The sequence below is a fragment of the Salvelinus fontinalis genome, chromosome 39 (genome assembly GCF_029448725.1).
Source record: "Salvelinus fontinalis isolate EN_2023a chromosome 39, ASM2944872v1, whole genome shotgun sequence".
In the NCBI taxonomy this organism is placed as follows: domain Eukaryota; kingdom Metazoa; phylum Chordata; class Actinopteri; order Salmoniformes; family Salmonidae; genus Salvelinus; species Salvelinus fontinalis.
In genome coordinates this window covers 9,702,937-9,727,256 of record NC_074703.1, presented here as the reverse complement: position 1 = coordinate 9,727,256, position 24,320 = coordinate 9,702,937, and the positions used below count along the sequence as shown (strand labels likewise).

Sequence of the window (24,320 nt, the reverse complement as noted above, 5' to 3'; positions counted from 1 at the left end):
GAGAGAGAGAGAGAGAGAGAGAGAGAGAGAGAGAGAGAGAGAGAGAAAGAGGAGAGAGAGAGAGAGAGAGAGAGAGAGAGAGAGAGAGAGAGAGAGAGAGAGAGAGAGAGAGAGAGAGAGAGAGTGAGATGTACTCATTCATCAAAGAGCGAGGTCCTTCCTTTATGAGTAAGCGGAGGTCCATCTAATGTCATAACGGATGGTCTGTTTGAGTCATAATGTCCTATACTACTGTGTCTTAGTGCCGGGAAATATACTACTGTGTCTTAGTGCCCAACTCTTCAGGACGCCCACCTAAAACCCTCCTCAGCGCCACACGTCTAAGTCACCTCTTCCTAGCAGGCTCGCCCCGTCATACCCTCGTAATTTCCCTCTCCGCTCTCCCGGCCCCCTCTCTCCACAACCTCTCTCCTAACCTCTCTCATTCTCCCCACTTCCCTGCATCCTCTCTTTTAACTAACCCCTCTTTCACAGTCCTTTCCCCCGCCCCCTCTCTCTGTGCCACTCTGGGGCTGTATGTGGATCTATTTTAGGCACCTGTTAGTGGAGGGAGCCCAGAGCCCCAGAGCCCCAGAGCCCAGCTGTCTGCCCATCAATCAGCCGCCCCCTTCCCCATATGAGTGAAGCTGACCTGGGCCAGGCTGACCCCTCACTGCCCCTCCAGACTACCACACTACCAGACAACCAGAGAGCCAGAAGGCCAAACCACCAGAACCAGGGGGGAGGGGGACATCAGTCTTCATTTCCTGTGGCAGTAACCTTCCCCGTACTTACTGGACTTCCAACTCTCCAAGTCACACACTCTGTGACGCACACTGACTTCCAACTCTCCAAGTCACACACTCTGTGACACACACTGACTACCAACTCTCCAAGTCACACACTCTGTGACACACACTGACTACCAACTCTCCAAGTCACACACTCTGTGACACACACTGACTACCAACTCTCCAAGTCACACACTCTGTGACACACACTGACTTCCAACTCTCCAAGTCACACACTCTGTGACACACACTGACTTCCAACTCTCCAAGTCACACACTCTGTGACACACACTGACTACCAACTCTCCAAGTCACACACTCTGTGACGCACACTGACTTCCAACTCTCCAAGTCACACACTCTGTGACACACACTGACTACCAACTCTCCAAGTCACACACTCTGTGACACACACTGACTACCAACTCTCCAAGTCACACACTCTGTGACACACACTGACTACCAACTCTCCAAGTCACACACTCTGTGACACACACTGACTACCAACTCTCCAAGTCACACACTCTGTGACACACACTGACTACCAACTCTCCAAGTCACACACTCTGTGACACACACTGACTTCCAACTCTCCAAGTCACACACTCTGTGACACACACTGACTTCCAACTCTCCAAGTCACACACTCTGTGACACACACTGACTACCAACTCTCCAAGTCACACACTCTGTGACACACACTGACTACCAACTCTCCAAGTCACACACCCACTAGTCTTCCTTCCCTGCCTGCTGGCATCCAGACAACCAGAGAGCCACGATACACACCATGAGTGTGTGTGTATCATGTGTGTCAGGGAGAAAGACCGAGTGAGTGTGTGAGTGTCTGTGTGTTCTCCAGCTCTTCTGTTACCCAACACTCCCCTCCACCCCCCACTGAGGGAGAGAGAGAGCCATGGCAGGTGCCCTTCTGGAAGGATCACTCTTATCACCAATGTCACTGAGCCACCCTGGTCCGGACCCTTCCCAATGACTCTGTCTGCTTGTTGACCCATTTCCCCCTTTATCACACTGCATCCTGGGTAGCCCTAATAGATATTGGACCCGATAACCCCTCAAAGCTGACCCAGTTTCGGTTTTGTCCTGAGGATGGATCAACAACATTGTAGTTACTCCACAATACTAACCTAAATGACAGAGTGAAAAGAAGAAAGCGTGTACCGAATACAAATATTCCAAAACATGCATCCTGTTTGCAATAAGGCACTAAAGTAATGATGCAAAAATAATGGCTCTTCAGAATAGGGGAATGGTACACTGTAAAAAAAAGAAATTACATACCGTAAAAAATGTAGATATTGTACCTTTTTTATAGTAATTTATAGGTAACTGGCTGCCAGTAAATGATGGTAAAATCAACAGGATTTTTTTTACAGTGTACCACAGAACCTCTACTCATATTGACTGGTCCAGTAGCTGGGATCTTCAGGTATTTAATAGTCTTTGGTGGTCTTTACACCTTCTAACAGTTGACACAAGGAAAGATCTAACACCAACACACCTAAGGCATTGCTGAAACAACTGCTGTGTGTGTGCCAACCCCTTGCCATCCCATCTTGTTGCCCAACCTGTTTGCAGTCTGTTTGGCTGTTGGTAGGCAGAATGAATGGCTGTTGCCATGCTCTTATCAAGACTTGGCCAACACAGCCACAACACATCAGCACAACAGATGTGGACAGCAAGGTGGGATGCTTTGATGTGCCGCCTCTTCTCATGAACCTGTTTTAGATTCTGAGAATAAATATAATAGCATTGATTAGTTTCAAGGCAGAACGCCCAGCCAAGGACCATTTTCCTTAGAACCACATATTCTCTGAGCACAAGGTGCATTCATAAATCACTGTTATAAGACTCGGCAACAGAGGAGCCCTCCACAGGGCCAGTCTTAACAGTAGACTACTGTCTGTCCTGCTGGCTGCATCATCATCATCATCATCATCATCATCATATGCCACCAGGGGTCTTTTCAGAGTCCCCAAATCCAGAACGAATTCAAGAAAGCGTAGAGCCCATATTGCATGGAACTTCCTTCCATCTCATATTGCTTAAAAAACAGATAAAGCAACGCCTCATCCCTATTTGACCTAGATTTGTTTGTGTGGATGCATTTTTTTATTTAACTAGGCAAGTCAGTTAAGAGCTAATTCTTATTTACAATGACGGCCTACCGTGGAACAGTGAGTTAACTGCCTTGTTCAGGGGCAGAACGACAGATCTTAACCTCGTCAGCTCAGGGATTCGATCTAGCAAACTTTCGGTTACTGGCCCAACACTCTAACCACTAGGCTACCTGCCACCCCTGCCACTAAGAACAACTTTATTTTTTTTATTATGTAGTTCCGTCCTTGAGCTGTTCTTGTCTATTGATGTTCTGTATTGTGTCATGTTTCATGTTTTGTGTGGACCCCAGGAAGAGTAGCTGCTGCTTTTGCAACAGCTAAGGTTGATCCTAATACAATACCAAAAATACCTAAAATACCAAAAATACAAAGAAATCATCATAATCCACATTAGATCCAGTCAGGGCCATCAAGCTGAGCCCCTGCCTCTCTGATGTGGTTATTGGTTCTCCAAGAACATATCCTACATCCTGGAGCAGTGATTCTATAAGACCTGGTGGGTAATGTCATCAGATAAGATCAAATGTGAGTGACGTACGCTGAGTGTACAAAACATTAAGAACACCTGTAAAGACTGACCAGGTGAATCCAGGTGAAAGCTATGATCCCTTATTCATGTCACCTGTCAAATCCACTTCAATCAGTGCAGATCAAGGGGAGGAGACAGGTTAAAGAAGGATTTTTAAGCCTTGAAACAATTGAGACATGGATTGGGTGTGTGCCATTCAGAGGGTGAATGGGCAAGACAAAATATGTGTGTGCCTTTTGAATGGGATATCTACAAATGCGTTGTAGACTACTTGTTACTTATTCATCTTTATTTCACATATTTGAACACATGAGATAGAGATGCCAAATTATTACATAATTCAGAAGCAACTACAAAGTCATTGCCTAATTAAAATGGGAGACTATCCATTCCATGAGAACGCTCGAAATGACTCATTCAGTATTTCAGTTCATGAACAACAAATGACAGCAGCTAAATTGGTTAAACCTGAGACTGTAATGACTCTCAAATGGCAGTGTCGCTTCTAATGGGACCATGCTTGATTTACACAGTAATAACACAGGAATCCAGAGGCATGCACCGAATCCAGAGTCTCTCTGTTTCCCGGATACAGCTGAAAGCAGTCTTTGTCGGGCAGTCAGAAAGGGGACATTTATTGATTGGCGCATCCTGAACACATCGCGCCGTTGTCTGGTCACTTACGCACAGAAATACATATCAACGACGTGCGTAATTTGCGTCAAAAAGTACAGTGCTTTTCAGTTATGCACTGTTTACAACGCATGCAACAACAGTTATGCACTGTTTATAACGCATGCAACAGTTATGGAGAAGTGTATACAGTGAAAACACAACTCTGAACAATATAAATATGGAACAATCAACAACACAACCAGGAATCATTTTTATTCTTATAAAAAAAAGCTGCATTGCGCATTACTTTTCTATAACATCAAAGTGTGTTTCATTCATTTTGAGGAGAAATCATTCTCAGACTCATTCCCCTGACTCAAATACGCCCTCTAACCAGTAACTGTATCCCCAAAAGTGGCTACCCCAGACAGAGTGGACAAAGCAACAACTTTCAACATGTTCCCGAGAAACCCAACCATTGCGCTATATCGGTCCTAAATGCAAACACCACTTACCTATCGATACCAGCTTTATGTGTTCTCTCTCCAAGAATTCCAGCGCGACGGACACATTTTCCAGTTTCATCTGTCTGAAGTTAGGTCTGGCGTGGTACTTTCTGTACATTTTCTTCTGGCTCAAAACCTCCAGGAGACCGATGAGCTTGAGCCCGTCGGTCAGGTCTTTCTGTAGGTCGTTGATCCGCTTGTTGAGGCACTTGAGGTGCTCGTTACACCACCTGGTGAAGGTGTTCTGTTGGATTTTCTTCCAGGGCGCATCCTCAGCGAGGTCCTTCTCCGTGGCCGGCATCTCCTCTTCTTCGTCGTCCCCGTTGTCCGTACTCTGGTAGTACTGCGGCGGCTGCTGCTGCTCGTAGTAAGTATTATTGCTCATCATGTTGTCGGTTTCCGTGCCCTTTTTATACCACAATCAGTGGGGCCAGTGTGTGAACGTTACGGCACGCAAGGCAGCGTGGAAATAAATAAATAAATGTTTCTTGACCGCCAGTGCCAAGCTCGCGCACTGGCCGTGAAAAAAAGTTGTAAAACTTGGAAAAATATGAAAGAAAGAGTAAGTGAGATTTTCGTTTGTACTTGTGATTGGAGTGGAGCTTGTCCGTTTAATCCGTTTATCGTTTTCAACGTGGACGGTCCCCTGATTTTTAATGTATCAGAATAGTGAAAAAAGTGGTAGCTGCATCCTAATAGAAACCTTGGCACGGAAGAAGAATAGACTGTAGAAAGAGGAACGCGTTGTCTGTACAATGGACAGCACAGGACCGCTAGTAGCCCTACGAAGTCGGCGGCGGCAGCCTGCTTGGTGAAGTCGGTTACACTTGAGTAGCTAAATGAAGCTCTAGGCAGGACGGGGTTTTAAAAAGATCGGCACCCCTGAAGCTCGCGTCAGGCCCCTGGACTCCCTGGAATGCCCCCGTCATGACCATATACAACTGCAGGATGGGTATTCTCTAATCAGACGGAGATAGCGAGAGGCAACACCATTGGGTAACATAAGAGAAGGGGGTCAACGATTGGCCCTGTGGCGCCATAACAGTTATGACACTATTCTTTATTTTTAGGCTCTCCAAATTGGGCGAGGGGGACGGAGCTTTGCGGTTGTTGTAAAAGTGATCGGTGACCAGGGCCTAACGGGCGTTAATAACAATTGGACTATGAAGGGAAAATGATGCCAGCATCTTCAATAGATCCAACCTTTACCAGCCAGGGTTACTCTTGCTGTCACTCATATGTCCACTGATGCAGCATTGTGTTGTCAAACATATATATTTTAAACATGATAAATAAACTCACATGACAAGCTTTTGATGCTTAATTAACAAGAGGAAGATCATACAGGATTCTTGGGTTGACAGGCGTTTCAAAAGTTAAAGGGTTGTTCAGTTTGTTAATATATGACTTAAGCTTAATGTCGGGGGCTTTTGGAATGTACCACCCCAGAGAGAACATAGCACGTGCATGTATAGATGATGCTTTACTGAAGAGAACGACAGAGCACTATCAGGCCATGCTGCTCTCTTTCTCTCGCTCTTTCGCTCTCTCACTCTTTCGGACTCTCACTCTTTCGCTCTCTCACTCTTTCGCTCTCTCACTCACTCTTTCCCTCTCTCACTCACTCACACACACACACACACACACACACACACACACACACACACACACACACACACACACACACACACACACACACACACACACACACACACACACACACACACACACACATACACACACACGGGCCAATTAACGGGCCAATTAACACATGGAGTGAGACTTCTTAAACAGAATAATTCATATCAGTTTTAGTTTAAATATATATGCATATATGCATATATGCAGTTTATATACATTCTTGCTCTAACCTTGCAAACTGCAGTATAGCCTATTGCCAATGTACAGGTAGCTGCCAAAATAAAGGAAACACTTGAGTAAATTAAGCAGGTGCTTTCACACAGGTGTGGTTCCTGAATTAACTAAGCCAAGTGAAAGTTACTCCTGAGGTGGGGACCTTTTGCACCCTCTATAACCACTGAGATTATTATTTGACTCTGCTGGTCAGCTATGAGTGTTCGAACATCTTGAACGACAATCTGGCGTTAAGTATTCTGGCCACCCCTCAGAGCCTTGTTCCTCTCTAGGTTTCTTCCTAGGTTGCTACCTTCCTAGGGATATTTTGCTAGCCAGTGTGCTTCTACATCTGTATTGCTTGCTCTCTGGGGATTTAGGCTGGGTTTCTGTACAAGCACTTTGTGACAACAGCTGATGTAAAAAGGGCTTTATAAATACATTTGATTGATTGATTAATTGATTAAGCAATTAACATCCCATCATGCTTAGGGTCATGTATAAAAAAGCCCAGTTGTTCATTATTTTGTCCACAATGGCTGGAAGAAGAGATCTCAGTGACTTTGAAAGACGAGTCTCAAAGAAGCAGGGGTTTAAAGTGTGTGTGTGTGTTTCTGTATGTGCCTGTGTGTGTGTCTCAGTCACCAGATCTCAACCCAATTGAACAGTTATTGGCGAGATTCTGGAGCGGCGCCTGAGAGACCGTTTTCCACCACCATCAACAAAACACCAAATTATGGAATTTCTCATGGAAGAATGGTATTGCATACCACCAATAGAGTTTCAGACACTTGTAGGATCTATGCCAAGGCACATTGAATATGTTCTGGTGCCTCGTGGTGGCCCAAAGCCCTATGAAGATGCATAATGTTGATGTTTCCTTTATTTAGCCAGTTATCTGTTTTTTCGTCAAACAACTTTTATTTTATTGCACTAATATACGCATAACAATACGTGATAAAAAATCAAACACACACAGACACTCAAGAGTTAAAGAACAGGTAAGACATTAATAAAAATTCTTACCAAAAATACTGCCAAAACATGGCAAATGTAAAAAACAAAAACATGCATAACATTTCATGAATCAAAAAGTCTGTAATTTTTATGCCTTGGGCGCACAATGCTGTGGGTGGGGTGCTCAACTCTGCTACTCTTGGAGTCTGGGGTGACCTGATGGTCCTCCCCACCCTCCCTGCTCCTCTTACGGGACTTGGACAGCTGGGAGAAGAGGTCCTGCTGGTTCTCTCTGGAGCTCTTCATGCTGCACTGGCAGTGAGTCATGGTTCTGGTGGCTGTTTCTCTCGTCAGAGAAGCCAGACCACATCACCTCTCTCCCCCTATGCCTCTCACCATGGCGGGGCCTGGAGTAGCAGTAGAGGTCAGGGCAACTAATCCTTCTCCAGCTCTGGCTGTGGCCAGGTTGGCTGGAGGCAGCAAGAGGGACACTGCCCTTCTGAAGGGATTCCATGTTAGGCTCCCACACATCCAGCACCAAGTAAGACTGGATGTCCTTCAGCTCCAGGCAGTCTTTGATAGCCTGGGCCCTTGGTGCAGACACTTCAGACACCCAGAATGTCTTCTTCACAATGTGGACAACTGAGGGCAGCCATCCAGAAGACAGATTTGTAAGTCAAGTGTTGATTAGGAGAAAAAGAAACATGTATTTTTTTCCTATTATTGAAATATATTACATTTATGCATGAATTATTTTTTGGACACAATTAGAATTTTGAACATTTAAAAAGACTTGCCCAGTTTGTGGATTCCAGGCAAATAATATAAGATTTATCAGGAGTCATTGTAACACACATCTACTTGATCAGATCAGTTTGTAAATAAGGAATTTAAGCACAATTTAGCATTCTGTTCGGTTCCGTTTCTCGGAATATACATTGTCAAAATTCTAGAATTTTGGCAAACGATAAATTAGCTGAAATTGAATGGTTGCATCAGAGTTCTAGAGTAACAAAGAACGTGAGGAGTATGATTCTTTAGCTGACATTCTACCTTGATATCAGTCAGATTTTCAGTATTTTCAAAAAAACGAAATACCCAAGTTCAAAATGTATCTGGCAACACAAAGGTAACTTTTTGTTCTTTCAAATAATATCATTTCATCATAATTATGTGTGCTATAACTTTGAATGCCAATTGTCAGCATTGCCATCTAGGACAGGGTTGTTCTGTATGAGTCAGAAATGCAGTTGTAATGGTCGGTATTGACTCATTTACCCCCCTATAAGAGAGTACGCTTAAACAGTGGGGGACACAAGGGAACATACACACACACCCACACACTCAGAGGCAGTAGGCCCAAAATATCTACATATTTTGGGCCTACATATCTACATCTCTCCTGAGGTGTGATCTCACACCTCAGTCAGCAAGAGAGAGCATCAACATGTAATTGAGCTCTCAAACATGGCGTCTGAGACTCACTGGACTCACGTCTTCCATAATGTTGTTTCCTGAGGGGAAGGAAATGCCTGAAAACACCTGAAATGTCTACATTAACTAGTAAGCTTATAGCTCCTTCAGAAAGTATTCACACCCCTTGACTTTTTGCACAATTTGTTGTGTTACAAAGTGCGATAAAAATAGATTTAATTGTATTTTTTTGTCAACAATCTACACAAACTACTCTGTAATGTCAAAGTAGAAATAAAATTCTAATATTTGTAAAAAATAAAAACAACAACACTAATATATCTTTATTAGATAAATATTCACACCCCTGAGTCAATACATGTTAGAATGACCTTTGGCACCTTTGGCTGTGAGTCTTTCTGGGCACGTCTCTAAAAGCTTTCCACACCTGGATTGTCCAGCATTTGCCCATTATTCTTTTCAACATTCTTCAAGCTCTGTCAAGTTGGTTGTTGGGCATTGCCAGACAAACATTTTCAGGTCTTGCCATAGATTTTCAAGCAGATTTAAGTCAAAACTGTAACTCAGCCACTCAGGTACATTCACTCTCTTCTTGGTAAGCAACTCCAGTGTAGATTTGGCTTTGTGTTTTAGGTTATTGTCCTACTGAAAGGTGAATTCATCTCCCAGTGTCTGGTGGAAAGCAGACTGAACCAAGTTTTCCTCTAGGATTTTGCCTGTGCTTAGCTTCGTTCTGTTTATTTTTTGTCATGACAAACTCCACAGTCCTTAATGATTACAAGCATACCCATAACAGAGACATAATCATTAGATCATTTGTTTTGGCACTATCCATATCTAGCTTGTTTTTGGTCGCAGGTTCAGGAATGGCTGAAGTATTGCAACATTTACCTGGCGTTAACTCTGCATTTAGCACTGCTGGGTGATCTGAAAGGCCATAATCAATTGATCAATGATATAATATTACTCTTACTAAAAATGTTTCTCTTTTTCATTTACAATCTGTAGAAGCTACGAGAATAGACAAGTTCAGAACTGTTGTGAAACATCACAGCACAGTTGAAAAAATATATGGCAAATAGAAATCCCAAAATGGATGGTGTTCATAGATAGATGGGAGGGGTTGAGGGTAGCTGAAAGATGGGACTAAAGACAAACAAAAGATAACTAATGTAAAATATACTGTATCCATGGAATGTATATAGTATGAATAAGCTGGAAGTACAAGCCTAAGTGTTGTCCATTAGTTTACTCCAATTAGGGGAAGGGTGGTAGGGTTAAGGGGAAATAATACAGGTAAATATATATAGTGAACAAAAATATAAATGCAACATGCATTTATATTTTTTTAAGACATTTCAGCTGTGAATTTTTTATAATGTGTAAAAAAACAAAAACACTTTGACATTGTGGGTTATTGTGTGTAGGCCAGTGCCAAAAACATCTCTACCGAATCCATTTTAAATTCAGGCTGTAACAAAAAACAAAATGTGGAGGAAAAAAAATCATTTCTCTCAAGGGGTGTGAATACTTTCTGAAGGGACTGTACAACAACTAAGTTACACACTGGTATGTCATATTATAGGGTACACATGTAGTCTTCTCATGTACAGGCATGTTTTCTGAATGTAGGATGCTTGGACTGTGAACCTTGCTGTATTTTGGGAATGAGCTTATATCATGCAAAGCAGACATGCTGTCCATGAGATATAATAGACCAAATGCCTGGAATGTGAACACATTGTGTAGTGTGCACAGCTAACATTATGCATACAGGGACTACATTGTGTATCATAACTGTATAATGACTAGAGTATAGTGAATAGCGTGTGTATAGTAGAGAATAGTGTGTGTCCATCAGGTACGGCCCTCTCACTTGTAATGGATCTGAGTGAGAGGCCTTGAGACTGAGCGCTGGAACTATATATAAAACCCCTGGAGGAGGGAGAGACAGTTAAGCACCCAGAGGGGTGTGATAGGGTTGCAGGGGGCTACGATGCAGGGAGTGTTGATCATCTTTCCTCTTTACGATGTTCCTTTGGAAACTCCTCTCTGACCTGTCAACAGGTCAGTCACACAGCGAATAAAAATCGGACTGATCTGTCTACAGCTTGTAGTCTGCAATTCACTTAGAAATGTCTAATCAAACGGAGATCAGGAGACGTTTCTGGAATAATAACATTGATCAGGAATGTTCATATGAGACAGCATGTTCATGAACATTCTTTTACAGTAACATTGCTTTGAGATCAGTTGAGTCCACACACACAGACAGAGACAGGCAGAGACAGAGAGAGAGACAGATAGAATGAGGATAAACTACTTTTATTTCTCAGTTCATTTACAAAATGTACAGGCTATTTACCAAAATACTCACAATATTCTCATTAACCCATTAAAGCCCATTGAGACATTGACTGACAAGGTGCAGTAGTACAGACTATGGCAACATCGGAATCAGCGCTGCATAAAAGAGGCATTGACAGTAGCCATGTCACACAGACCCAGACAGAGAGACATACAGAACGAGCTGCAGCTTTACATAAGGTCAAAGGTCAAACTCCACATCATCACATACAGTGAGCAGCAGCCAGTTTCTAGTTAAGAGCACAGGTTGTTTTGACATGTAGAATAGTTTCCGTAATATGTCTCGCTTTTACTGTTTAAGCTTCCATGCTGGAATAGAAGCAGGGTCAAAAACAGGACACTGTCAGTGGATTTTACAGTATTTGAAGCACAGCAGAGAAGTGAAGATAAATACCCGAAAAATCTATACTCATTGTAGAGACCAGACAACTGAAGAAGAAAAGTAGAATAGAGTAGAGTGCGATAGAATAGAAGAGACTGTATGAAACCAGAGAGAAAATATGAATAGTGACAACCCAGTAAAGTAGTAAATCAACTAAGAGAGACTGACATAGTAAGAAAGAAATCACAAATGATTCTGATTAGTCATGTATTAAGATGGTCATAATACATTGGCTGAAATGACTGTGACTACAGGAACTAGATCTACCCATCTATAGGCATGCAAGTTGTTTACTAAGTCTAACATGCAATATCTATACATGTTACTGTCTCACACATATACACTACTCATGCACTGGCTGTGTTCAGTCAATTAAGAAAGAACCCTCTACTCAATCTAGAACTGCTCTCAAATCAACAAACCATGTTATTTAACTGTGCTAAACTATTTCCTATTTACAATACAAATACCACATGTTGGTACACAACTACACATATTGTTTTTTACATACACTGTAGCATGCACTTACCTACCAATGAGGTCTTATATTGTCTCTGCACTGTGGAAACAATAGTCTATGCATAACGTATAAGCGTTCATGTTTTTCACTACACCTCAGTGTTCAATTGCCCATCACACAGTTATGATTGTGAAACATGTATTGAAACAAATATTATATACTTATAGTAGTAATTTATTGAGTCATAGCATAAACTAGAAGCACTAATTACCTATACATATTTATAATGCTAGAACTCTACAATGGGATATTGGAATACAGAAGAATATTGGCTAAGCACGCTTTCAATGTATTGTCACCTACACACCCACGCAATTAAGCTAATTAGCTCACCTACATGCATCTATGAAACAAGCCAACTAACTGTCAGTCATGAAAGCACACTACGAATCCAGGCACCAGCTATAAGGCTTACTGCATTCTGTACACGTTTCTCACAAACGATCCTCTAGAAAAGAAAACATTTATGTTAGATTGCTCTCTCAGTCATAGTCGTTGTGTGTTCTTGGACAAAGACCATTTAACTCCGGCAGCTCCAAAATAACACCACGGTTCTAACTCAACGCAAAGCGCATTTCTGACATTTTGCTCCACAGGTCACGTAAAGGAGTTTAAATTATTTTTCTTGCTATGTATTTACACGGTAGCTAAATCATGCCAAAAGTAGAGTAAGAATCAAAAAGTATTCTCGGTGCACTCCGTAGGTGCCGGAACGGCAGAGTAAAGGTTAGACGTCTTCTCCATGACGACAGTGTCACATCGCTGTTGTTGTTTGGTCAATCTATCATTGGAATGTGTTGTGTCAAGCTTACAGCAATGACACTGAAAAGGTCCCATGCATTGCAGGCAAGTCACAGTTGCAGAACCTGTGAATAAACTGTATGCTTCGTGCCAACAAAGAAGAGGGCATCATCGTTAGAGAACATAGATATCAGAGATTAGAACGCAAACAGTACAAGACGAAAAGACTAGGTAAGAGAACACCCAAAATGCACATCTTAGAAAACAATGGTCCATATTTCATCACTGGCTCCACTTTTCAATTTGGTGACCTATATTGATTGTTTGTCATTTTTCAGGATGCTTGTGACGATTAATATTTAAAAAATAACGCAAAACATTTAAAGCACAATGTCTATTTACAAAAATAACTCTCTGTTTCAAATAACGAGCCTTGTTAAGTTCTGTTTCTAAGCAGAACCAAACACAGTGGAATCAGTCATTAAATAACTCCTCAGTCTTGGGAATCAATTCTTCCTATGGCTACAAAAATAGACATCTAGCTGGAAATCATTTGGACTGTCAAATTGAATACACCAAGTTGCATTTATGATAGTATTGTTCATCTGTATAGATGTGTATAGTGGTTGTGGTTCCATACACAAATAAATAAATAAATAGAGAGAGAAGAGAGAGAGAGAGAGAGAGAGAATCATTTACAAAGGAGACAAACATCCAATACATCAAACTCATATAATCAAACCCTCCTCCACACAACTTAATTTAAGCGTAAAAAGAGCATGCCACAACAGAAACAGAAGGAAAAGTGTTAAAATAGTAAATTGTGAGCCGCAAAGACACGTAAAGTGTGTCAGAGAAAATCGCATTGGCAATGTTCAAAGTGATTCAAAAGGAGGGGTAGGATCTGGGAAAAGATCACGTGCCCATTAGAAAGAGAAACATCTCATCAGTGACTCGATATGTGCAAGGGAAACAATAAGGCATGAGCTTTTCCCAACTCAACCTTTACAGGTTGTAAATAAACCAATCAAGCATCAACCAATCAACCATCAACCAATCAAACCATCAACCAATCAATAAATGCTCAGACATGTTCTGTGCCTAACTGTGTCTTTCAATTGACACCCACGCAGACACAGTACTGCCACAAAATCTGAGGCAATCCCTGTTATATTATGCTGTTCCCTTAAACTCGTAAGTTTATCTAAAGAAGCGCAGAGAGAAGAGTAGTAGAGAGGGAAACCGATTGAGTCAAACTGAAGGACTTTAAAGAGAGAAACAAGATATTGCAGTCCTTATCGTTAGAGTGGCTTAAACAGGTATAAGTATTTCTCCTTGAGTAATGTATGGGACTACTTCCTTGTGGTGTTGTATTTCCTGGTGAAAATGTCCGTTTTCGATGTAGTCCTCTCCTTGGAAGATGAAGCGAGGAGGAGATTTGACAGGGGCATCATGAGATAGGGGCATGGCATTGCCAGTGTTGCCATGGGCAACCGGCAAAGTCATTTCCTGTACAGTGACTTCCTTTCTGTGTAGACCTCAGGTAAACGCTTTAGAAAGGCTGGGGACTATCAGGACTACAAGCGCTGCCACGGCAACCACCGCCACCAGGTTCCAGCCTCCCTCGCTCTCCTGGTGGCAAGAGGACAGAGGACAGGGTTCAAAGGTTACAGAGGTTATTCATTCACAATAAGGACAGCTCAAGTTTTAGCACACATACCGTACCAGCTCCTCGAGTTTGGTCAGAGTAGCTCAAACAACCACTTCGCTTTGCACACACGTTGGACTCATCCATTTCCTCAGCACACACGTTGGACTCATCCATTTCCTCAACACACACGTTGGACACATCCATTTCCTCAACACACACGTTGGACACATCCATTTCCTCAACACACACGTTGGACACATCCATTTCCTCAACACACACGTTGGACACATCCATTTCCTCAACACACACGTTGGACACATCCATTTCCTCAACACACACGTTGGACTCATCCATTTCCTCAACACACACGTTGGACACATCCATTTCCTCAACACACACGTTAGACACATCCATTTCCTCAACACACACGTTGGACAGATCCATTTCCTCAACACACACGTTGGACTCATCCATTTCCTCAACACACACGTTGGACTCATCCATTTCCTCAACACACACGTTGGACACATCCATTTCCTCAACACACACGTTGGACTCATCCATTTCCTCAACACACAAGTTGGACAAAGGAATCTTTTGTGCCTTACAGCCCAGTAATTTACAGCTCAATTGGGATACAGACCCACACAACCAACCAACACACTCCTATGCGAGAAGAGAGAAGACTTGAGTGGTGTTAGCCGCAGTATCTGTGTGTGTGTGTGTGTGTGTGTGTGTGTGTGTGTGTGTGTGTGTGTGTGTGTGTGTGTGTGTGTGTGTGTGTGTGTGTGTGTGTGTGTGTGTGTGTGTGTGTGTGTGTGTGTGTGTGTGTGTGTGTGAGAGAGTTAGAGTGAGAGAGAGAGAGAGAGAGAGAGAGAGAGAGAGAGAGAGAGAGAGAGAAAGTGATTTAGCAGTGATGTCTCCCTGGAGCCCAGTAAGAGGATCCCCTATAAGTGTGGTGTAGTGTACAGACAGCTTCTCGCCCACACACACACACACACACACACACACACACACACACAACTCGTGGCCATGTCATCCTAAAATGGACACCTGACCCTCTCATTAAATTTTCAGAACCCTTACTCACATCAGGCTACAAAAAAAGACAAACACTCCAACTCAGGCTAAATGTCCCAAGGTAAATAGCCAAACCTCATTCTAAATGTCCCAAGGTAAATAGCCAAACCTCATTCTAAATGTCCCAAGGTAAATAGCCAAACCTCATTCTAAATGTCCCAAGGTAATTAGCCAAACCTCATTCTAAATGTCCCAAGGTAAATAGCCAAACCTCACTCTAAATGTCCCAAGGTAAATAGCCAAACCTCATTCTAAATGTCCCAAGGTAAATAACCATACCTCATTCTAAATCTCCCAAGGTAAATAGCCAAACCTCACTCTAAATGTCCCAAGGTAAATAGCCAAACCTCATTCTAAATGTCCCAAGGTAAATAACCATACCTCATTCTAAATCTCCCAAGGTAAATAGCCATACCTCATTCTAAATCTCCCAAGTTAAATAGCCATACCTCATTCTACATTTCCCAAGCTAAATAGCCATACCTCATTATACATTTCCCAAGCTAAATAGCCATACCTCATTCTACATTTCCCAAGCTAAATAGCCATACCTCATTCTACATTTCCCAAGCTAAATAGCCATACCTCATTCAAATTCTCCCAAGGTAAATAGCAATACCTCATTCTAAATCTCCCAAGGTAAATAGCAATAACTCATTCTAAATCTCCCACGGCAAATAGCAATAACTCATTCTAAATCTCCCAAGGTAAATAGCAATAACTCATTCTAAATCTCCCACGGTAAATAGCCATACCTCTTTCTAAATCTCCCAAGGTAAATAGCAATAACTCATTCTAAATCTCCCAAGGGAAATAGCAATAACTCATTCTAAATCTCCCAAGGTAAATAGCCATACCTCATTCTAAATCTCCCAAGGTAAATAGCCATACCTCATTCTAAATCTCCCAAGCTAAATAGCCATACCTCATTCTAAATGCCTAAAGCTACATAACTCAATCTACTGTAAATACTCATCATGGAATGTCCATTGCAAAATAGGCTACCTATGCCTTACTGCATGCCTCACTGCAGGGCTATGCCTCCCTGCAGGCTGACCACAACACAGCATTCAGCCGGCTGGAGGTTGGAGGGAGAGAAGGTTTATCTAAACCCCAGTTCCCTGGCTCCCTGGCTGCTGTCCCGCCTGTGGAGGTCAGGCAGCAGCGGTGGGTGTTGACATCAGCGCTGTGTCATCCATCTTGGCTCTAGTGGTAATCTCTGCACAGTCCCAATGGAGACATGAAAGGAGCCGCGTGTCACTGTGTTTCTCTCGACTAAGTGTGACGGACCACTCAAATAAAAGCCACCTTTCTCAGACGAAAACATCAAAGGAACAGGCAAGCAAGTGTGAAAGTCTCTTCTCTCTCCTTTTCATTTCTCTCTTACTAGCAGCTTTTCAAGTGTGGCGTCTGCTTGGCTATTCCAAGCCAAGTTCTTAGTATTCTTAGAATCGGAGCCATTCCATTCAGTAGAGTCATAGTAAACACAGTGAATGGTGCATTTGGAGACTGCTGGGTGAGACTGAGTTATTGGACTGTCTGCCTCAGTGACTCTGATAACTCTAAGGTTGACGGCCCACCTTCAGAGGAACAAAGCAGACCACCCGGTACATTTTGAGCCAGTTTACCCCAACGAGAGCCAAGCATTTCTAAGACAGCTTGAGTTTGATTGACAGATCAAGAGAAACGTGATTCTTAGAGAGGCATATTACATTGTAAGACATGGGTCTACTACACTGTAATAGCTGGTCTTGCCAGCACACGCTTATGCTTGAATCAGAGTCTTTAGGTCAGTGGAATAAGGTACCCTTCCACAACAGATCAAATACTGTCAGTACTTTGAACTCTAATAACATTTAACTACTAACAGGAACCACGCGTTCTGGCCCTATACTGTACATTTGCAATCTACAGTATTTCTGTGTGTGCAGTATTCTACATTCAGGCACACCCACAGCCAGAGGCTGAATAATCTGCATCTACAACAGATATTCAGCCTCTCCTAGAGGAAATAAGAGTTGACTATATTTGATTCTTCTAGATAAAGAAAGGGCATGCCCATACCTGGTCCCCTCTAGGACGCCAGCTCCTCCCACCAGCACCATATCAGGGCCATTATTACAATCATTCCTATGAAGGGGATGGAGAGAACAGGGGGCTCAGACGGAGGAGGGCAGTTCTGGGGAGAAAACAAGGGAGCGTGGGGGCATGAGAGAGGAGGAGGGAGGTGGTGAGAGAAATCACAAATCATATTAAAGGGAGACAAAAATGAAAGAATTACATGTGGAGAGATAGATGAAGAGACAACAGATAAATATATGGACATAAAACATCATGAGGTGATTGAGAGGTAGATAAATGGGATGACAGGTAGATAGACAGGTAGAGAGACCAATAGACAAGGACCGAGAGGGTGAGTGACAGAGAGGTCAGAACGAAATAAATAAAGAGATAGGCAGATTGTAGAAACCATATTGCGCAACATTTTGCAGGGTGGTTATGGTAAACAGATTTGACAATATGAATGTGAATGAGTTTATAAATAGGAGTTTTCAACAAAACACAGCCATGGAAACGATGAAGGGAGGGGAGAAACAGAAAGAGCATGCCATTAGAGCACATTAAAGATGGTTAAAGACAAGATGAACAACTTGTGTAATGATTCCATCTTGTCATTTAAAGATCTCTGCCCACACTGAAAAGTGCTGCCTGTCACTCAAACGGTCACTCAGACAGAGAGAACCCTGGGAGTTGTAGGCAGCCCAGCAGTGCGGGTGAGGGGGTTTAGTCACAAGATAAGGACAGGTGAGTGACATGAACTACTGTGGTACTCAGGCTGGATGGTCTAATTCCAAATCCTTGATAAGGAGACCACGTACACCCAATCAAATCATCAAGGGTGGAGTGGCTGGCTTATAAGCGCACATTTGTACACTATAATAACATGTGGGTTGATTTGTCTTTTTTGTTATTCAGTTTTCACCAAAACTCTGATTCAGCACTTCCTGGTTTTGATGGCATCAGACAGGAAGAGAAAGAGGATAAGGACCGGGTTGTTTAGGTGGACACGGGGACAGACACTGGACAGTGCGACAGGACGCAGAGACACACCGCCATTGAAGCAATGCATGTTGAGAAGAGGGCGGAAGAAACCAGGGACAAAAGTCGAGGACACAAGAATAACTGACTACACCACTGGAGTCAGAAAGAGGACGAGAGACAAGTCACGATTCCATGAGACATAGCTGTTTGACTGAGCTGTTGTTACTGACCCACATGCACACAGTACAGACAGACAGACAGACTTGATGCTTGAGGAGAATGGGTTAGTTAGCGCACAGTTACTCAAGTGTACTGTAAATACAGGTGTGTATGTGTATAGGTGTGTCTTCTCGTTCCCTTCTACTTACCTCATAACTAGCTCCTTCACCACCATAACCCTTCTTATAGCACATGTGTAGTGTCCCCTTATAGTAACACTTGTTTTCACCAACTCATACACAGAAGAGGCCATCGTTACCAAAGTTACCTCCCTCCAACCGCTGACCTCTCACCTGTGACTTCTTGCCGCCCAGCCTCTCTAGCTCCGCCCTATAGTGATGTAGTTCCAGATCCAGCTCAACCCTCTCCTTCTGGCTGCAGTCAAACAGCCCCTGCAGTTCCGCAAGCTCCCCCTTCAAACCCTCACACTGGGAGACAGACAGAGACCCAGAGAGAGAGAGAGAGAGAGAGAGAGAGACAGAGACCCAGAGAGAGAGAGAGAGACAGAGAGAAAGAGAGAGCATTTTCATTATCACATTTGGCTTACTCTGTTTTATAAGACTTGTATGTGGGTGTGTGAGAGCGTCTGTGTCCATACTTGTCCCTGTACTTGCGAGGCCCTCTCCTCAGCCAGTTTGAGCTGGTCTCGTAGGGAGAAGACTTCAGAGGGTCCCCCGTTCCAGTTGGTGATGGGCTTGCCATCGAACGAGATGTTCTTCTGGATGGAGGCATCCACCAAGCGCCCACCTTGCCCACCCTGGGTCTGCCCAGTCTGGGTCTGCCCACCCTGGGTCTGCCCACCCTGGGTCTGCCCACCCTGGGTCTGCCCACCCTGGGTCTGCCCACCCTGGGTCTGCCCACCCTGGGTCTGAGACAGGGTCATGTAGCCTCCAGCCTTCACTGATTCCTCATCCTGCCCAACGCCCTCATCCTTCTGGTCCTCCTCCCCCTCCCCTCTCAAGGCCAGGTAGACATCATTGGAGCTGTCATCCAGAGAGATCATTCAATGTATTAGCAATTTATAAGCATCATTCATCTGTATGTGTGTGTGTGTGTGTTTGCTGTGGTGTTGTTGAAATCCGCAATGCAGTACTCGTCGCATTACTGATTCCCTCTCAGCATAATTTATTCACTGGGAGAAAGTTATATTGTCGGCCAACCATAACTCTCGCAGAGTTTAAACATATTTAACTCTGTCCCCTGGGCCAACCACAACTCTCCAAGAGTTTAAACATTCATGACATAACAGCTTATATGGTCAGATCACGCCATTACACCACAGAGTACTTTGCTAAAACAAAACCACACATTCTGTGAATCGGTAGAGTGAACATAAATAATTGAAGCTTAAGAATGGATGAGCACTATCAGTGTAGAAGACTAGAGTGCATTGAAGTAATATTCAGTGTGATGTATTACAGTGCAACACTGTGAAGAACCTACCACACCTCTCTCCTCTCTCATTCTGGGAAAACATGAGTCACTACTTCTGCCAATAAGTCAGATTCTTTCTCTGAGGCTACCGTTGGATAAATGTGCCGTGTTTTTCATTTGAGTAGATCTGGGTTGGAAAAGGGACTTGAGAATGAACTCAATGAAATTTCCATCCTAATACGATGTCGCCACAAACCTAGTTCCCGAAAAGAAACAAGTTATCTTTCAAAAACAGGAAATAGACTATGTCAGGATACAGTACATACACAGGCTGCATCCTTACTAGTCTATGCATCCTGGAATTAAACATTGTTGTTTTCTAAGGCCTCAGCCACATTAAACAATCACTTCAAAGGGGACGAGAGGGGCTAGGGTCTAGGGGGTGAAATGAAACCAGACCTAAGTAGGCTCTTGCAGTAAGATTGTTAATTTCCCGCAGTGCTCTGCTGTGCTATTGCAGCCTGCTATATACAGTATAACCACCTCAATATCAGGTCTGTTTACATGGAGCTCAAATGGAGATGTTCTCCTGTGTCTCTGTATCCCCTTTGATCAGAGTGGTGACACCAGAGAGCAGAGAGTGGAGGGTTTATAGGGAACATGTTATGTAAGAATACAATACTCACGGAGTACATAGAGTACTCGAAGAGTATTGAACTCTTTGACAACGTGCCACTGTCAGCCGCAGGACATTAGCCCTCTGGATCGGTGTGTGTACCATGGAGAGATCGGCTATGAAACAGTGTGTGTGTCTGTGTGTATTTATTTTTATTTTTTTATTTTACCGTTATTTTACCAGGTAAGTTGACTGAGAACACGTTCTCATTTTCAGCAACGACCTGGGGAGTAGTTACAGGGGAGAGGAGGGGGATGAATGAGCCAATTGTAAACTGGGGATTATTAGGTGACCATGATGGTTTGAGGGCCAGATTGGAAATTTAGCCAGGACACCGGGGTTAACACCCCTACTCTTACGATAAGTGCCATGGGATCTTTAATGACCTCAGAGAGTCAGGACACCCGTTTAACGTCCCATCCGAAAGACGGCACCCTACACAGGGCAGTGTCCCCAATCACTGCCCTGGGGCATTGGGATATTTTTTAGACCAGAGGAAAGAGTGCCTCCTACTGGCCCTCCAACACCACTTCCAGCAGCATCTGGTCTCCCATCCAGGGACCGACCAGGACCAACCCTGCTTAGCTTCAGAAGCAAGCCAGCAGTGGTATGTGTATGTGTGTTTGGGAGAGGGAGAGGTCAGTGTCTGTGTGTTGGAGGTACTTTGCAGTCTATGGTTGGAGGTAGGAGGTAGACTGCACATTATCTCATAGATAGCCTCCTCCTTTCAGTTGTGAGTTATTCATATTCACCAGTAGACTCATCTACCGTGAGTCATCTTCACTGGGCTGTGTGTGTGTGTGTGTGTGTGTGTGTGTGTGTGTGTGTGTGTGTGTGTGTGTGTGTGTGTGTGTGTGTGTGTGTGTGTGTGTGTGTGTGTGTGTGTGTTTATAAACAGGTGTTGCCTTTTTGTCTGTATTATGTATATATTTTCAATCCAACGGGTTAAGAAACATCTGGTGTACTCTCAGGTGCACAATCACACGCATGCACACAGACACAGACACACAAATAGGCCTCCTAGTTATGTTAGAGGGTGTATACAGAAGATCAAAGAAGAAATGTCTCGGAAATACAGAGAGAGATGGAGGAGACCAAGGCAATTCAGAAGGCATTAAAAATACTCTTATGTTTACCTGTGTGATCTTGTCTTGTCTGTGGACTGACAGATTGTTTTTGTTACATCAGACCCCAGACAAAAAGTTATGATAGATTATCTACAGACAATAAACAGACAGTAGTTTTGTAGAGCACATAGGAGGGATTTTTCTGCAATGTGGAGATCTCCAGACATAGAGAGGCTGTGACTGATTGGTCGGCATCTTGATCGACAGGCGGCTCGGCCACTCACCCGGCTCGCTGTAGCTGCTGCAGTTTGAGGCTCAGCTGTTTGTTTTCGTCCTTCAGGGTCTGACACTCGTCTGAAATCGTATGACACTCCGCCGTCAGCTGGCTTACCTCACCTGGAACATACACACATTCCCAGGGTCACATTAGTTTCTGGTGTTTTGTCTTGGGTGTGTGTGTGTTGGGGTGGGAAAGTTGACGCACTGAACCATGTTAACAATAAGTAGTCGTGGTAACAGGTTCCACAGGAAAGGGTGTGATATGGCGAGGAAGGTAGTTGAGGTTTTGGAACAACGTTGGTTCCACCACGGCCCTGTAACATATTAGTTTAGATATAGCCCTGAAATGTGTTCAGTTGTAACAGAGTTAAGAACGTGACGTAAGCTCCCCCCACAACTAGCTTGAAATGTCAGCAAAAAAAACTATCCAATTGGATCCTTTTGTACAGCTCAATCGGTTGGTACTTTTCAAGGAGGGTGGTCAAATGTGTTTGCGAGCGGAGGTTCACTAAATCGAGACTGGTGTGGAACAGGGACAGTGGAGGAAGCTGCAGTATACTGTTAACGACACACTGGTGTTGGTTGAGAGGCTCAATGCTCCCCTGGATGAGGGTGGTCAATGAGTGTGGGAGAGTTGAGGAAACACTATGAAAAGAACCAAGTATAAGCATACCTTTAAACACGACAGCGCTATAGCGCCAAAGAGCTCCTCTTACAGGTGTTATAATTAGGAATTCTGTTTGTAATGTTGCTGGGCAACTTGTGTTTGTGTGTGTATACCTAACTGTTTGTGTGTGTATACCTAACTGTGTGTGTGTGTATACCTAACTGTGTGTGTCTGTACCTGAACGCGTGTGTGTATACCGGAACGTGTGTGTGTATACCTGAACGTGTGTGTTTACCTGAACGTGTGTGTGTGTGTGTGTGTGTGTGTGTGTGTGTGTGTGTGTGTGTGTGTGTGTGTGTGTGTGTGTGTGTGTGTGTGTGTGTGTGTGTGTGTGTGTGTGTGTGTGTGTGTGTGTGTGTGTGTGTGTGTGTGTGTATACCTGAATTTGTATGTCTGTGCATACCTGAACGTGTGTGTATACCTAAATGTGTGTGTATACGTGAACGTGTGTGTATACCTGAACGTGTGTATGTCTGTACATACCTGAACGTGTGTGTATACCTGAACTTGTGTGTGTGCATACCTGAACGTGTGTATGTCTGTGCATACCTGAATGTGTGTGTATACCTGAACATGTGTGTGTGCATACCTGAACGTGTGTGTGTGTGTGTGTGTGTGTGTGTGTGTGTGTGTGTGTGTGTGTGTGTGTGTGTGTGTGTACCTGAATGTGTATGTCTGTGCATGCCTGAACGTGTGTGTATACCTGAACGTGTGTGTGCATACCTGAATGTGTGTGTGTGTGTATACCTGAACGTGTACGTGTGTGTATACCTGAACGTGTGTATGTCTGTGCATACCTGAACGTGTGTACGTGTGTGTATACCTGCACGTGTGTACGTACACCTGAACGTGTGTGTGTGTGTATACCTGAACGTGTGTACGTGTGTGCATACCTGAATGTGTGTGTATACCTGAATGTGTGTGCATACCTGAACGTGTGTGCATACCTGAACGTGTGTACGTGTGTGTATACCTGAACGTGTACGTGTGTGTATACCTGAACGTGTACGTGTGTGTGTGTGTATACCTGAACGTGTGTACGTGTGTGCATACCTGAACGTGTGTGTATACCTGAATGTGTGTGCATACCTGAACGTGTGTACGTGTGTGTATACCTGAACGTGCACGTGTGTGTATACCTGAACGTGTACGTGTGTATGTGTGTATACCTGAACGTTTACATGTGTGTATACCTAACCGGGTGTATGTGTGTGCATACCTGAACGTGTGTGTGTGTGTGTGTGTGTGTGTGTGTGTGTGTGTGTGTGTGTGTGTGTGTGTGTGTGTGTGTGTGTGTGTGTGTGTGTGTGTGTGTGTGTGTGTGTGTGTGTGTGTGTGTATACTTGAACGTGTGTGTGTGTGTGTGTGTGTGTGTGTACTTGTGTGTATACCTGAACGTGTGTGTGTGTGTGTGTGTGTACCTGAACGTTTACATGTGTGTATACCTAA

At 43.5% G+C, this 24,320-nt stretch overlaps 2 protein-coding genes across 4 annotated transcripts in view; both read right to left on the bottom strand.

Moving 5' to 3' along the window:
- Positions 1-5,487, bottom strand: part of LOC129838247 (filamin-C-like) — a gene marked incomplete in the record, with an annotated part of 81,689 nt that extends 76,202 nt beyond the window's left edge. Inside the window, 1 exon segment of the mRNA XM_055905063.1 lies at positions 4,571-5,487. Within this exon segment, the coding sequence (XP_055761038.1) occupies positions 4,571-4,949 (379 nt within the window).
- A 5,625-nt stretch (positions 5,488-11,112) lies between these two features.
- LOC129838932 (coiled-coil domain-containing protein 136-like) overlaps positions 11,113-24,320 on the bottom strand; it is a 44,095-nt gene continuing 30,887 nt past the window's right edge. The window contains exons 6-10 of one of the 3 annotated variants that reach the window (XM_055906201.1): positions 22,210-22,321; positions 19,407-19,791; positions 19,102-19,236; positions 17,612-17,726; positions 14,361-14,448 (exon numbers count right to left, since the gene is read on the bottom strand). In XM_055906201.1, the coding sequence (XP_055762176.1) occupies positions 17,622-17,726; positions 19,102-19,236; positions 19,407-19,791; positions 22,210-22,321 (737 nt within the window). In that variant the 3' untranslated portion in view covers positions 14,361-14,448; positions 17,612-17,621. Of the gene's footprint in view, positions 14,449-17,611; positions 17,727-19,101; positions 19,237-19,406; positions 19,792-22,209; positions 22,322-24,320 lie in introns of all 3 variants that reach the window. The other 2 variants (XR_008756935.1, XM_055906202.1) reach the window with 2 other exon arrangements.